A 15,751-nucleotide genomic window follows, 5' to 3' on the forward strand; every position below is an offset into this window, starting at 1 on the left:
AAACTGCTGCTCATATTGCATCACATGGCAGCGTAACACACCAGGACGAAAGTGGTATATACAGTATCTCACAAAAGTGAGTACACCACTCACATTTTTGTAAATATTTGATTATAACTTTTCATGTGACAACACTGAATAATTGACACTTTGCTACAATGTAAAGTAGTGAGTGTACAGCTTATATAACAGTGTAAATTTGCTGTCCCCTCAAAATAACTCAACACACAGCCATTAATGTCTAATGACTTCATTTTACATTATAACTATTAAACACTGTCTCTTAAACTAGTAAGTCCTGACAATATGCCATACAGTTGTGCTACATATAACGTATTATATTCTGTGATACACACACATGAAGGTATGTGTATAGTTATCAATAAGAATTGAATATTTATGTAAAATATTTATTATTTATTTATTTCTAATTTATCACTAAGAATTATGACCAGGAATATATTGGGGGAAACAAATTCAATCAGTATTTCTGTAGAGAGCGACTTTATATACATACAATAATTTTGAATCTGTATAGTAGGAAAGGAGAATCAGCCAAGCAGCCAAACTCGAACTTAGTGGGGTTGTACTTGGGCACATATCCATCTGCTCCAGTGCACAAGTAAACCTTCTCAATATTGCAGTGAAACGAGTCCCCCAGGTTCTGCACCGGATCCACCATCACTCGCCCGTAGATTGTATCACCTGCAAGAGGAAACTTGGGTCAGTTCCTGTAAATTAAATGAGTTAGATTTGTAATGGTTTGTGTTATGCTTTTTAGTGTTTTGACATTATTTCTATTACATACATATTCTCTATTCTTATAACAACAGAAAATGCAAACCTAATTTCATTGTACTTGTACGACAGTAAAGATATTCTATTATATGTTTGGGTTCGTCAAGAATTACAGGTCAGCAAAATGTTCCACTTTTGTCTGCATCAGAAGTACAAATATCCCACCTGTCACAATAAACTATATTATCAGAAGGATGTCCAACACCTAAATCAGTAAAAATGATCGCTGACAATCTTGGGCCGCAACAATCATAAAATAACTCTGCAAGATCCTCTATGGACTGATACATGTTTGAGGAATACATTTTTTTTTTACCTTCAGTTTTTAGCAACTGACAATTTTCATTAAATGACGTGACAGACCACCGGTTTCACACAGACTTGTAATACCACTGACTTTGATCTAAAGCCATAATCAATAAACAATCAAATATCTACAAACCAGCATCCTGTGTCATGAATAGCAAGTCTAATGTGAAAATTCGAGCTGAACTGTTATGCGTCAGGATTATTTTGATCTGAAGCCATGTTTGTTGATGATTAATTCTGTGTGATCTCGGGTTCTACGAGTTGGGATCTTTGGTCTTACTGACTAGAGAGAATCATCTGAAAGTACTGTATGTTCTGTTTAACACTGGGTCAGTCTTGTAGTGTGAGGGTTCGATGAAGGAAGGATGAAAGAATCTGTAAAATCGGTCATTCTCTCACTTTTTTAATATTGGTTAGGATTCAATAAATCTTGTAGTTTGTTTGCTTGTTTGCGTATAGTAAATTAATTATATCAATGTTTTGCAAGCCAGATAGCACAGAATTTGTCAAATAATTATTTAAAGCATGATCTACCACCAATCTTGCCGTAACATTCAGGAATTGTGTGAACTTAGCTAGAAGCAATTAGCTATGATCATTTTATAGATCTTTAAATACAGGAATATTGTGCATTGACATAGCTTTATGGAAGATTTTGCCAAGCAATCGTGGTAAATCTATACAATACAAAAGTTATGTAATCTTCATAATCTAATAAATTTGCACTAATCAATTTGATTCAAATTTAATGTGTGGCACATGTAGAAATAAATGGTCCATTCTGATCCATTCATATTGGATCTGACCATCACATTATTCCTACACATTTCCTACACTACAAAAGTATAAAGGTCAAGTAATGTGAAATATCTAAATGTGTTAAACAGTTTAGAACATGACACCTTTGGTGGCAGACCACCCAATTTTATAGGCACAGATACTCTTATTGTGAATTAAAGTGAATTAAACTAAATAACACTTGTTGCATATCCCTTGCTCTTCAGGAGGTGAAATGCATCCACAACTGGGTTAAGGTCTGGTGATTGACTCGGCCAGTCTAAAACCTTTCAACTCCCCGCCTTCTCCTTGATTAAGTCCTTTGTTGTGTTGGCAGTGTGTTTTGGGTCATTGTCCTGCTGCTTAATTAAATTCCTCACAGTTAGACTGGATGCATTTCTCTGTAAATTGGCAGACAGAATGATTCTGTAAAATTCTGAATTCATTCTGCTGCTACCATCATGAGTTATATCATAAATAAAGATTAGTAAGCCTGTTCCAGAAGCAGCCATGCAACCCCAAGCCATGACACTACCTCCACCATGCTTGACCGATGAGCTTGTATGTTTGGATCATGAGCAGATCCTTTCTTTCTCCACACTTTGGTAGAAGTTAATCCTGGTTCCAGAACTTTTGTGGCTCATCTCTGTATTTCTTTGTGAATTCCAGTCTGGCTTTTTGATTCTTAACCCTCTTACCCCTTAGTTCCCACACCCCTATATTCCCCATAGAAACAGCACGCCAACCCTGAGTTCCCAGGCCAAAATTGGCCCCAAAATCAACATTTCAATTTTAACATTTTTAGGCCTTGAAACAACTTATAATAATGTATTTGTGTAATATTACTTTGAAAATGAAGCAGTTCAGTGTTTTTACTCCACTTAGAGCACAATTCTTAACTAGAGAAATGACGAAAAATGCTCGCTAAAATCCTTATACTCATTTAGAAGTAACATACGAGCATCAGCGTGGTCAATGCCTTTGAATAAATTCAAGTAAATAATAAATAAATAAATAAATAAATGCATTTTAGCGCCAAAAGTCAACTTTCTGGTGATAATCAGACCAACAGGTAGTGTTTTCACGAATGCACAGAAATGGTCCCATTATGACTCCAGACCCCTGCAGTGTCAGTCGCACTGGTTGATGCTGAAGATGAAGACGGATCAGGGTCTGAATCAGGAGAGTTTGCGTCTCTATCAGTTTCGGTTTCAACATCGCCTGAACTTTCACTGTTGTCACTATCTAGAATCCTTGCTCTCTCCTGTGTAACTGTGTATGTTTTCTTTTTTTTCCCACTGTTTTAGATGTACCTGTGTTCACTGTAGGTGTAACTTTAGCTGGAACACGATTAGCTTTTCGCTTTGGCATTTTTAGTTCACTTCTACTAGTACACCAATATTCACGCTTGGATCTTCATCGTAATGCCGGCGTAATAACGTAATCATGTCGTGATGTCATCAACCTTCCGGGTTAAAAATTAATAATTAAATAAGTAAAGAATCATAGCAGAGTAATGCCGGTACACCGGCCTTACGGGGATAACGTTTACACTGTAAAGCCGCTATATCGGCCTTACGGGTATTTGGCATAGATGACCAAGCCGGTATATCGTCCTTACGGGAATAGATCAAAGACGGGCAAGCCGGTTTTTCGGCCATATGGGGTAAGAGGGTTAATGCTGATGAGTGGTTTGCATCTTTTGGTATGACCTCTATATTTCTGCTCTTGAAGTCTTCTTCGGATGGTGGATTGTGATGCCTTCACCCCTGCCCTGTGGGGCGTGTTGATTTTACTGACTGTTGTTTTGGGGTTTTTCTTCACAGCTTTCACAATGTTTGTCATCAACTGCTGTTATTTTCCTTGGCTGACCTGTTCCATGTCTGGCTGTTAGTACACAGGGGTTGCTTTCTTTTTCATGACATTGCAAATTGTTGTACTGGCTTGTTCTACTGCTTGTGCATTGGTTCTGATCGATTTTCCCTCTTTTCTTAGCTTCAAATTGGCTTTCTTTTCTCTCATACACAGCTCTCTGGTCTTCATGTTGGTTTATCCTTTTTTAACAACAAATGCAGTCTTCATAAGCAAAACTCAGGGCTGAACCCAAGAGTACACATTCAGAGCTATTAACTGTTTAAACAATCGGGCACACCTCGGCAACAAGAAACACCCGTCAGTCACATGTTCCAATATTTTTGATGGCTTGAAAAATGGGTTGATTCAAACAAAAGGTGCCATTTTCTAAGTTAACACATCTAGATGTAAATATGAGGAAATTAAAGGTGAAATCTGTATAGCAAAAACAATTGAATTCCATTACTTTCAGAAGGGACTGTATAACCAGCTGTGCTGTACACATGTTATGTTAATCACCCACGAATAAGCATTTGGAAACATAGGGAAAACAGCTGTGTTGTGAGTGTGTATGTTCCTGTGGACATACCCTCTGAAAAAGCTGCATCGCTCTCCTGTCCAAAGCCCATAGATCCATCAGAGAGCCACACTGATCTCTTTGACAGCAGGAACATCCGTGTATTCAGATTGAACTCCACAGCAACAGGATCACTCACCTACAGATAGCAAAAGGAAATTTAGGACAAAATTACCCCTTACATAAATATGCAGTATGTCCAAAAAGAACAGTTTTTATTTGATCAGTTAAGAAAAACAAATTACATTTCAACAAACAATGTTTCTTTAACAAGATGACATCAAACTTTATTAAATTAAATGTATTTTAATTTATTGTGAATAAATGATAAATTAGTAATTATTTACAGAAAATAGAAGTTAGCAGAAAAGATATCAGAAAGAGGATGGTACTAATTTAGTCAGCATCAGTATTGACAGTTAACATGGTGTTATATTTGTTATAGCCAACTCACGAAAACCGAATGAAACTAAAAACAAAATATGATAAAGAAAACTTTCCCTGCTTTTCTGTTCACTACTTGCACTGAAAAACTCACTGGCTCAGACCATCTCTTTTAATGGACATACAACATCCCTTCATATATCTTGGGATCCTTCTGATGCCAGTCATGTATGGTACAATTAAAATGGAGTCCGGGTCACAGGTACTAACACCATCCTCTCCATTCTTTATTGATACTCGGAGGTTAAATGACCTGAACACCATCTATATCAAATCTAATATAAATATAATTGTTTATATTTTCTTTTGTGACTATTGAGCCAAACATACTTGTTAGTGTCTAAAATGATATTAGTACTGTTTCATTTTAATAAAAACATTTGAACCCAAATAGCAAAGTAAGTGAAGCTGATCAGCAATGATATACAATATACACTGTATGGACAAAAATTTGTGGACACCTGACCATATGTGGGTCTTCCCCAAACTGTTACCACAAAGTTTGAAGCAGACAGATGTATAGAATGTCTTGTCTTGTATGCTGTAGTATTACAATTTCCTTTTGCTGGATCTATGAGGCCCAAATATGTTCCAGCATGACAATACCCCAGTGCACAAAGTGAGGTCCATAAAGATATGGTTTGTAAGAACTGACCTCAGAGCCTTGAACTCAACCCTGAACTGAAATGCTGACTGCACCCCACCTCACCTGACATTAGTACCCTCACTAATGGTTTTCTGGCTAAATGGACACATCTCCATAAGCATGATCCTAAATCTAGTGGAAAGCCATCCCAGATGAATGGAGATTATAATAACAGCAAATGGGGACTAAATCTGGAATGGAACGTTTAACAAGCACATGTGTTAGATGTGTTAGATGGTCAGGTGTCCACAAACTTTTGGCCGTATAATGTACTTAATATTTTTTACCTGCTGGAATCTGATGTCCAGGTCAAATGTGACCGGCTCTCTGGGGTCGCAGACTGCAGGAACAGAGTACTCAATGTTTAGGGCTGTGGTGCAGGGGATTAGCTTCATGGTGTAGGTACCAGAGTAATCACGCACCTGTGTGACACATAACCAGGAAACAGCCGAGAAAATATAAATTATAATATTATGCGATTATACTGCTGTGCGGATGACCCATATTCAGTCCATTTCTAATGACTAGATTTAAAGACTCAACCCCTTGTTTGTATAAACAAATCATAAATCATGCTATGCTTGCGTGAAATGGAAGGATGTTGAATTATAAAGTTAAACAGTGATAAAACTTTGCATATTAGTCATTTGTTTTTATCCAGTTTGCTCAAAACACTCACAGCAAATTCTGAAGTGAATGTCCACTGCTGCACAGGCTGGCTGTAGGTGGGTTCCGTTCTGACCAAGGAAAGGTTAAAGGTTAACCCTGGGTGGGCTGTACTTATGACTACTGAGGTCAAAGATGATGCTGGATGAAAGAGACAGAGATAAAGCCACAGCCTTAGGCAAAGAAAAGCTTTGAAGTGGGACACAAAAGATGCAAGCAGCGATTCTGGCCAATCACTACATTTCATGATGGGGAAAAAAACATTTTAGTGTTGTTCCACTTTGAGAAAAACAATAAGTAAATTGCATAATGACTTCAAGAGGCAGAGTCAGGTAATGATGTAAAAATATTTCTTGGCCTGGTTAATTTGTTTGTATGTATTACTTTTTCTCCTTTGTAAAATGTACTTAATTGTGGAAAGGAACAGTTTATTAAATTATTGTTATCAATTAATAATAATAATAAACCTCACCATGATGCGAGGCCACAAACAGCCCCCGAAAGCGTGCCTTGGTGCGGAAGTTGACCACCAGACGTCCCATATCATTAATCCGCATGCTGGCTGGGTAAAGAGCTCCTGCAGAAACACAACACATCATGAGCAGGTCAGCACCAAATCCATGTAACATGTGATTCAGTGGATTTAGTCCAGATCCACTTTAATCATTCTTAAAAACAAAACAAAAAAACAACAAAAAAACTGTGGCTCTTTGATGGGCTTGGGATTTGACCCATCAACCTTTTGGTCTGTAGCAAAGAAACCTGGCCACTAAGCCACCACTGCTATCATGTCTGTAAATATTTCCATTTGGAGATCATTCAAGATGCTTTTTAATAATGTAAACTAAGAGATGGTGGTAATGTAGCCATCAGCCTTATGATTTGTAAGAAGTAAATAATTAGATAAATATTGAATAAAGCATGACTCCCAGCCAAAAAACCAAAACAAAAACTTTTTATATTTGATATTATATATACACGGGTATCTAGACTTGCCTTGCAGTTCAGCTTGAGGAGGGCTGCCGATGCCATCCCTCCACAAGATGGCAGTGTCGTAAACAAAAGTAAGCCGCAGCTCAGACTGTAGGTCAAAGTGCTGCCAGCCGCTGGTGCCCACAGGTGAGTGAAACACATAGGAGACATGGAGGGGGACACGCAGAGTCACATAGGACTGCACCAGATTTAGCACCTACCAAACAGAAACCGCTGGAATGAACACTACAGCATAAAGAATAGATAAACTCTTCACTCTCCAAGACGTTTGTTAAAACGATGTTAAAACATAACATCAATTTTACATTGAAGAAAGAATCACAATCCTAGAATATAGAATTCAGATTAATGTCTGAATTTTTGTTTTATATGGCAGATTAATAGATTAATACATGCCACCAAAACGAGCAAAGAATAAAACATACTCCAAAAATAAACATAAATAATGTCTGTGGTCCTTATAGTGACTTATATCTCAATAAGACTAAATTCTGATAAACTCATAACCACTTATCCTCCACTAGAGTGCTCTAGTAATCAGCATTTTGCCACCTACCAACTTCAGTGTCTTACCAATGCAAAAAATAAAAATAAATAAATAAAATAAGTTCCTCAGCCTCCGTGTTGTCAGAAAAAAAGATTTCTGCCTCAAGACATAATCTAGGCTTGATTGGAAGAAACATTTTTTTTTCTCATTTACATAGTCAATTATAATCAAAGGACCATGCCGTGAAAATCGGGCTTATGCTAATGAGGATGGCCCCAACACCTGCAAGCGTAGAATTACTCAAGAAAGGAAGAAAAATCTCCATTAAATACGTCTGCACTTCCCTTTGCAAAAGAACATGAACATGGCACAGTGCAGTAAATCATGTAACATGGCACAATATCTTCAGAAACAGAATTATACTATGACTACACTGGATTTATAGAGCACGTTTCATTGACTGAATGATGGCACATAAGACAGAAATACAAAAATACATAAAAGATTTATAATCACTTAATAAGTCTCTATCAATAAATACATCCTGAAACAGGTTCAGTAGGTCACAGACTAAGAATACTATCAGTCTAAAAACTCTGTTGGGCACTTAATCTAGTATGAAAAACACTAAATATACACTGTATAGTGCTTATTTTATTATTATAATATTATGAATAAATGGTACAGTGCCGTTTTGGTTAGGTAACTAAGGTTATGTGGTAGATTATAAGATTAAACAACGATATGGTCTGAAAGTCATCTGACTGCTTTGGTTAATGAACTGAACCCAGTGTTTCCAGCAGAGCTTTTGCTCTGCATTCAGGGGTCAGATAACCCTAAAACGACAAAAAGGATGCTTAAGTGAGCAGTTGAAAAAGGGCAGTGACCACAAAAGGGCAGTGGGACACAAAATTAAATCCAATATCAAAGAGGCAGTTGCTTGGCTACAAGAATGTATTTTCTTTCACTGGAACCAGGAATTATAAATCCTGAATAAAATGAAGAAAAAAAGGGAATAGAGCGCAAGGAACAAAGCGTTCCATGGATTTAGCCGTCTTATCTGCCATTTAATTAAAGTTGTATCAACTCTATGATTCAAAGAGTGGACAAATCACTAGCCCTTGCACATGGGACAAGCAAATTGTGAATCTGAGCACAGATACATAATGAGCACAGTGCAGAACAAACACACTGTTAGAACACTCATGTTAACATCCAGTCGCCTGGCACTTAAAACCTTGTGCAAGTGAAAACGAAGATACTAATCACACTCAAATAACATGCAATAGAACATTACAGCTCATACCTAAAATACTAGGACTTTGTCTTTTTCTTGAAGGTGAAAACACAATATCCTCCATCTACAGACACATCATGTGCATAAAGTCACCCCTCACAGGAATTCATAGTGTTTATTAATGCACATAATTAGCTTGGCATAATTTTTAGTTAAATTGTGTTAGTTGTTGTGTTTTTTTAGCTTAGTTAATTGGGCCTCTGGTTAAACATATCATGGGACTGGGCAAGCACACTGAAGCTTTCACTTGCCTGGCGGGCTAGATAATGAATTTATGATTTGTCCACCCCTGATGACTCTAATGCACCATTATGCATTTTCTAGTACTTTGCAATCAAACGGCTGATATATAAAAGCTTTGCCCCTTTCCAGTCTTGCCAGCAAAGCAAGATTTTATGAACTGAGCTCAGCATCAAGCGGAAAGTTATGGGATTTAGTCTACATGAGAAAAAATACCAGCAATTTACCAGCTGAAAATGTGAGATAATGGAAGCCTGATTGTCCTGATTAAGAGCTGCATGTAAATGGATTTGTGCAACAATAACAACAGATAAAAATCATTTGCTTAGTTCTGCATCCAGCGGCTCCATATAAAACAGATTATAGACCACGAGTTCTTTACAGTTTAAATATACAAAAGAGTCACTCAAAGTCAGTTTCAGAAGAATTGCAGTCTGTATGAATAATGGTACTGTCTTATTTATGTATACTGAAATGGATATGGATATTGATTACCAGTCATTATTCCTTTTTTCTTTATCATACTCTACATAAAATCACTGCTGCTTGAGAGCAACTAAAGAATTGAGACAAAAAAAATAAATAGTCTAAAAGTGCTGACCTGTCCGTCAGTCCCAATACTCCCACCGCAGTCTGTGAGCAGCTCAGACATGTCATAATAACTCACAAACTCCCACAGACAGGCCTCCAGGTTGAGGTTCCTGTAGAAGCGTAGCGTGTTCAGGCCCCTCATGGTAGAGTTGAATTGGTAGGGAGAGCTTTCTTCCACTTGTTCCGCACTCTTGGTAGCCTTTGTGAGGAAGCCGTGGCGTGTGGAAACCTCGTCAAAGTCCAGGAGGTTGGAGCAGCGGTGGCTCCCAACACGGCTGCCGTCCGGACTGAGAGTCAGCTCGAAGTTGGACAGAGCACGAGTAGAGAGCACAGGGAGCATGCCTAATGCCGAGAGAACACACCCAAAATTAATGCAACTTAGTCAACTTTATTTGCATTCTATACAATAAATACACAACATGAATACAGCTGATACAGTGTGTGTATATATAAATTGCCCTCTATTAATATTGGCACCCTTGGTAAATATGAGCAAAGAAGGCTGTGAAAAATTGTCTTTATTGTTTAACCTTTTGATATTTTGTTCAACAAATTCACAAAAATACTCTGCTCTCATGGATATCAAACAATTGCAAACAACATATATTTATAAAAATATATATTTGTTAAATATAGGTGTGCACCAATTATTGGCACCCCTATGAATTCATATGAGAAAAATATATTTGAAGTATATTCCCATTGATATTTAAAAAAATTTTTTACAGGAAATTGTTCAACCATGACTTCCTGTTTCACAGGGGTATAAATATGAGGTAACACACAGGCCCAATTCCCTTAGTCATTCATAACAATGGATAAAACCACGGAATACAGCTGTGATGTGCGGTAAAAGATTGTTGAGCTTCACAAAGTTGGAAGTGGCTATAAGAAAATAGCATAAGCATTGAAAATGCCCATTTCCACCATCAGGGCAATAATTAAGAAGTTCCAGTCAACTGGAAATGTTATGAATCAACCTGGAATAGGACATGTGGATATATTGTCTCAACGCACTGTGAAGAGGATGGTTTGAGTAGCCAAAAAATCTCCAAGGATCACAGCTGGAAAACTGCAGAAGTTAGTTGCGTCTTGGAGCCAGAAAGTCTCCAAAACAACAATCCGAAGTCACCTACATCACGACAAGTTAACTGGAAGGGTTTCAAGATAAAAGCCGCTACCCTCACCCAAAAAAAAAAAAAAAAAACACCTCAAGCATCTTCAGTTTGCCAGACACCACTGGAACTTCAAATGGGATCGGGTTCTATGGTCGGGTAGAGACAGTTTTGGCGCACACCGAGAGGTAGCCATATGGAAAAGTACCTCATGCCCATTATTAAATATGGTGGTGGATCTTTAATGTTTTGGAGCTGTTTTTCTGCCAGAGGACAATTTGGACATTCTGGACATTTTGTTAGGATACATGGCATCATGGACTATCAAATATCAACAAATATTAAATGTAAACCCGACTGCCTCTGCCAGAAAGCTTAAAATGGGCCATGGTTGGATCTTCCAGAAGGACAGTGATCCCAAAACATAAATCAAAATCAACAGAAAAATGGTTTACTGACCACAAAATCAAGGTCCTGACATAGCCATCCCAGTCCCATTACTTGAACTCCATAGAAAACCTGTGGGGTGAACTGAAGTGGAGTGTACCTTGAAATTTGAAGGATCTGGAGAGATTCTGTATGGAGGAATGGTCTCAGATCCCTTGCCATGTATTCTCCAGTCTCATCAGGCATTATTGGAGAAGACTCAGAGATGTTATCTTGGCAAAGTGAGGTAGCACAAAGTATTGACTAAAAGGGTTTCAATAATTGTTGCACACCTATATTTAACAAAGATATATATATTTAACAAAAGATTATTATTAAACAATAAAGATTTTTTTTTTCACAGTGTCACGTATCGTGACGGTGCGGAGATAGGACGGATGCAAGTGCAGTATGAACAGTTTATTTTAAAACAGAGACAGGCAGACAAATCCAAAACGTGATCCATAAACGTAATCCAAAACAGGCGAAGGTCAGGCGATCGGTAAACAGGCATACACAGGGTTAAACATGAGTCAAGGTCGTGGTCACGGAAAACAGGGTCGATAAACAAAACGAGAAACATGAACTATGATGAGGAACTGGGAGCGGATAACCCAGCGTGAACTAACTCTAAACATGGACCGTGACTATGACTACTAAACTAACTCTACGATAATCTTCCACGCCGTGGGCTGGGAGGCACGCGGTATATATGTGGACATGATCAGCATCTAAACTGCTAGCAGCTGAGGGCAATATAGACACACGTGAAATCCCAGCCAATGACAGAACAGGGAGGAGACATGACAGAAACATAAACAAAACACACGTGTCCAGATGTCACTACTGTCAACAACGGAAAAGCAGGTGCTCGCGCATTCACGCTTAGAGCACGCTGCTTCAAGGGGAAATCATGACACACAGCCTTCTTTGGTCATATTTACCAAGGTTGCCACTCTGTGGTACCCTTGGAGGGCACTGTGTGTGTGTGTGTGTGTATGTATTATATATATATATATATATATATATATATATATATATATATATATATATATATATATACACACATACACACACACACATACACACACACACACACAAAGTCTTAGGCACCCTATTTTTTTTAGTACAAACTTTGTTATAGATTTTTATTATATGACTTCTATATTATCGAGTCAGTACGAAAACATGTTACATTTCCAAACATTAGTTTTCCAGCACAAAATTAAATGTTAGAACAATGTTTGTATGTCAGTAAAGAAAGCAGCATATTAAGTGGTAAGAGACACTTTTTTAGACAAAAAACATAATGAAGGCTGCTGGATTTTGCTGGATTTGCAAAAATAAGAAGCAAGTGCGACAGTCAAAGTTTCCAGAACTGTGGCTGGTTCTGCAAGATGCTCAATAAAACCTATCAGCTAATTTCCTTATTAAACTGCACTAATCCTACATGAGACTAATTTTTTTATGCAAAGGGTTATCACACCAAATAATGCCTTTGTTTAATTTATTACTGTTTACTGTTCTTTATATTTAATTTCATTATCTTTGATGGCATCTTTGCTCTACAGCATTTATTTGCATGTGCCTAAGACTTTTGAATACATTATATATGTGTGTATGTATGTGTGTGTCTGTGTTTAAATAACTCTAAACTACAAACTAAATATACTTAACAATAAAAGCAAGCAGACTTGTCACAGATGTATATACAGTAAACTGTATATCCTACTGGTCCTGTTTTAAATTTATATTCTCTTTTGCTTCCTGATTGCCATTGGTTTTGGTTCCTGTTTTCTACTTCTTATGGCTCCCCTGCTCCATCTCTGTTTGAACGTACCCCATGGTCAGTAATTTCACTTTTCATTATTAGTTGTGTTTCATTAACTGGTGTATTTAACCTCATTCCAAACGTCCTGCACAATGGACACTTCACAGTTCCAGGGTCCATAGTTCCAAGGGTGTGTGTGTGTGTGTGTGTGTGTGTGTGTCTTTATGCCAAATATTCTTCATCATTTTTGAGATACTCTGTGCTGGTCTTACTGCACATTGTTCTTTACATTTCCTAGCCATGTTTTAGCTTTTCTCTAGTTTTCTTAGTTCCTTGTTTCACTACTTCAGAGTATGAATTTGCTTTTGATTACCCTGCCTCTCTATGTTTGGACCCCTGCTATGGATCTCAACTATGCTGCATGGAAATTTCTTAATAAAGAGACAACATTCCTAGATCCAACAATGAATCCAATGCCCTACAACATAAATTCTTGTTGTTCTAACTCGTCCAGCTTCGAAGACCGTCTCAGAGTTGCACAAACACATTTTAATTAGCCCATGTGGACTTGATAATTTCCTAGATAACGTTCCAATCAGGAATGTTAGAACAGAGAAATCACATAAAATACAGTGCACTGGATCCCCATGACTGAATACAAAGCTTTAGGTTAATTTTTCCTGTATGATCGTTATAGCTCAGCTGTTTCAACAAAAGGCTGGAAAAATGCTGTCAGAGAATAATAATTTAACAGTCTCTTAAAATCTTTCTCACCAGGTAGATTCATAATATCACTTTAATGCCAAACTTACATACAAACTGCAAGCATTGCTGGTTGCCATGGCATTATAAAGTACTGAACAGCTGTAAAGTAGAGAACGCTATAAAGTAGAGAGGTGTAATAAAGTAGAATTATACTTGCTATTTATAGGTGCTGTTTCTCCTGTGGCCTACATCACAGCCTTGAAATGTGTGAAAAAGTAACAGATGTTGTGTTGATGTTTCATAATTATGATAATGCGGGCTCTGAATTTCTCTGGTATCTAAAAAATAACCATTAAAATAACACAAGGAAAGGCATTTGCTTGAAACTGTGAAATACTGTATGTGTTTACCTTCACACACAGTGAAACATTAATCCAATATTAATACCTGGCTATTCCCGTGGGATATGTGAAAGAACAACCTGATGTACAATTTGGCAAACAAAGCTCTCTTCAAAAGTATCAGCAAGACAACTGCTCACCATCTATGTGAGGCATGGTGACACTAAGCTTGATGAGGTTGGCATGTTCTGGGTCCTCAGCGCCGGTGTAGTGGAGCTTGGCCGAGAAAGGCTCGGCACCTACTGTGCCCACTTTACGAGGGTGACACATTCCTGCTGAGGAATATCAAACAAAGTGATTAGCACAGTGAAGTCATATTGAAGTCCTTTGTGTAGTCTACAGCTGTGCAGTAATCAGTTGAACTCAATCCATCATGGCACTGTAATCCCAAGATCATTATTCCTTGATTTGCTTTAATTGTATATTATTTGTGAGTCTATCAAATTCACAGTTGCTACCGTGTGCATGAAAATCTTAGAGTAAGGTGTGCGATTCTTATTCATAAACACATAGCTATGGGGCTACTTTTTTATTAAATAAACAAAAAATAATAACAGGAGAACAATCTCTCTCTAGAAAATGAGAAGGCAAATTACAAAATAAGGCTGCACATTTTATTGTATTTTAATTTTTAAAAGACTAATTCAAGAGGTCAACAAAATGCTAATGATTATACTGTTGAGCTGGCCAAATTGTTTTTCAGGCTCAAAGCATCTTCACAAATGTTCTTGTTTAATGCTCTGTGGTGTTCTGATAATCAAGGCATTCACATAATGCAAGACAAATAATACATACAGCCTTTTACCCTTTACACCCATCGGTGGGTCCAGATTTACATTCCTCAAAGTAGCAACTACATAAGTTCCTATTAGTTTTACTGCATTAACCAAATAAATCATTGTAATTACTAAACAAAATGCTTTAAGATTGATAACTAAATAAAACACTGGAATAATAATTAGCATAACTATGACATGTTCATTTAATCATGTCCCATTTTGTATAGCAAGACAGGTACATTTAGAAATAAAGAATTCATCAACATTTTAAGCTCCTGTATATTCTTAGGTTGTGCATGTGGATTTCTAGTACAGACCACAGGTCTGATCAATGGCACAAGAGCCCCTGAACCACCAGCCTGTAGATCTAATAACTCTTGGTGAAGTTTAGGTGCTGGTTTGCTCGTGGACAGTGGTGGCTCGCCCCGTTCAGCTGTAGTTCAGCCATTCAACAAATGTTAATCAAGTCATAATTCACAACTTCATACATTTTAAACTTCATTGAAATACTAAAGACCTCTTTTGAGTGACCAACGATTTAAAAAATGTTGCTATTTGATAGATATAACCTGTTGTTCCATTGACTTGCACCCCTTCCTAGATATTGCACAATTATGGGGCCGCCAAATACATCTTATCTTTTGTAAGATATATTGCAAGGATTGGGGGAGGGAAAGGGTCGATAATGTCCGTACATCAGAAATATGTGTGAAAAACTTGTTTCTCACACAAAGGATGAAAAAATAAGGAAAATGTCTCCCTTTTCCAATGCGCATAATTTTTGGACTAGTGTCAGGTCTTTTGTGTGGTTTTTCAGATGTAGATTTGATGGCACTTTTCTGAAACTGGTAAACAGACCTGCTGTATCGAACACA

The 15,751-nt window shown here is 37.4% G+C and overlaps 1 protein-coding gene across 1 annotated transcript in view; it reads right to left on the bottom strand.

The window, feature by feature from the left end:
• Nucleotides 1–15,751, bottom strand: part of frem2a (FRAS1 related extracellular matrix 2a) — an 88,941-nt gene that overhangs the window by 1,840 nt on the left and 71,350 nt on the right. The window contains exons 15-22 of the mRNA XM_053644656.1: nt 14,238–14,369; nt 9,690–10,021; nt 7,068–7,260; nt 6,544–6,648; nt 6,085–6,212; nt 5,693–5,827; nt 4,328–4,454; nt 518–705 (exon numbers count right to left, since the gene is read on the bottom strand). Of these exons, the coding sequence (XP_053500631.1) occupies nt 518–705; nt 4,328–4,454; nt 5,693–5,827; nt 6,085–6,212; nt 6,544–6,648; nt 7,068–7,260; nt 9,690–10,021; nt 14,238–14,369 (1,340 nt within the window). The remainder of the gene's footprint in view (nt 1–517; nt 706–4,327; nt 4,455–5,692; nt 5,828–6,084; nt 6,213–6,543; nt 6,649–7,067; nt 7,261–9,689; nt 10,022–14,237; nt 14,370–15,751) is intronic.

This window comes from Ictalurus furcatus, chromosome 16, assembly GCF_023375685.1.
Source record: "Ictalurus furcatus strain D&B chromosome 16, Billie_1.0, whole genome shotgun sequence".
Classification (NCBI taxonomy): domain Eukaryota; kingdom Metazoa; phylum Chordata; class Actinopteri; order Siluriformes; family Ictaluridae; genus Ictalurus; species Ictalurus furcatus.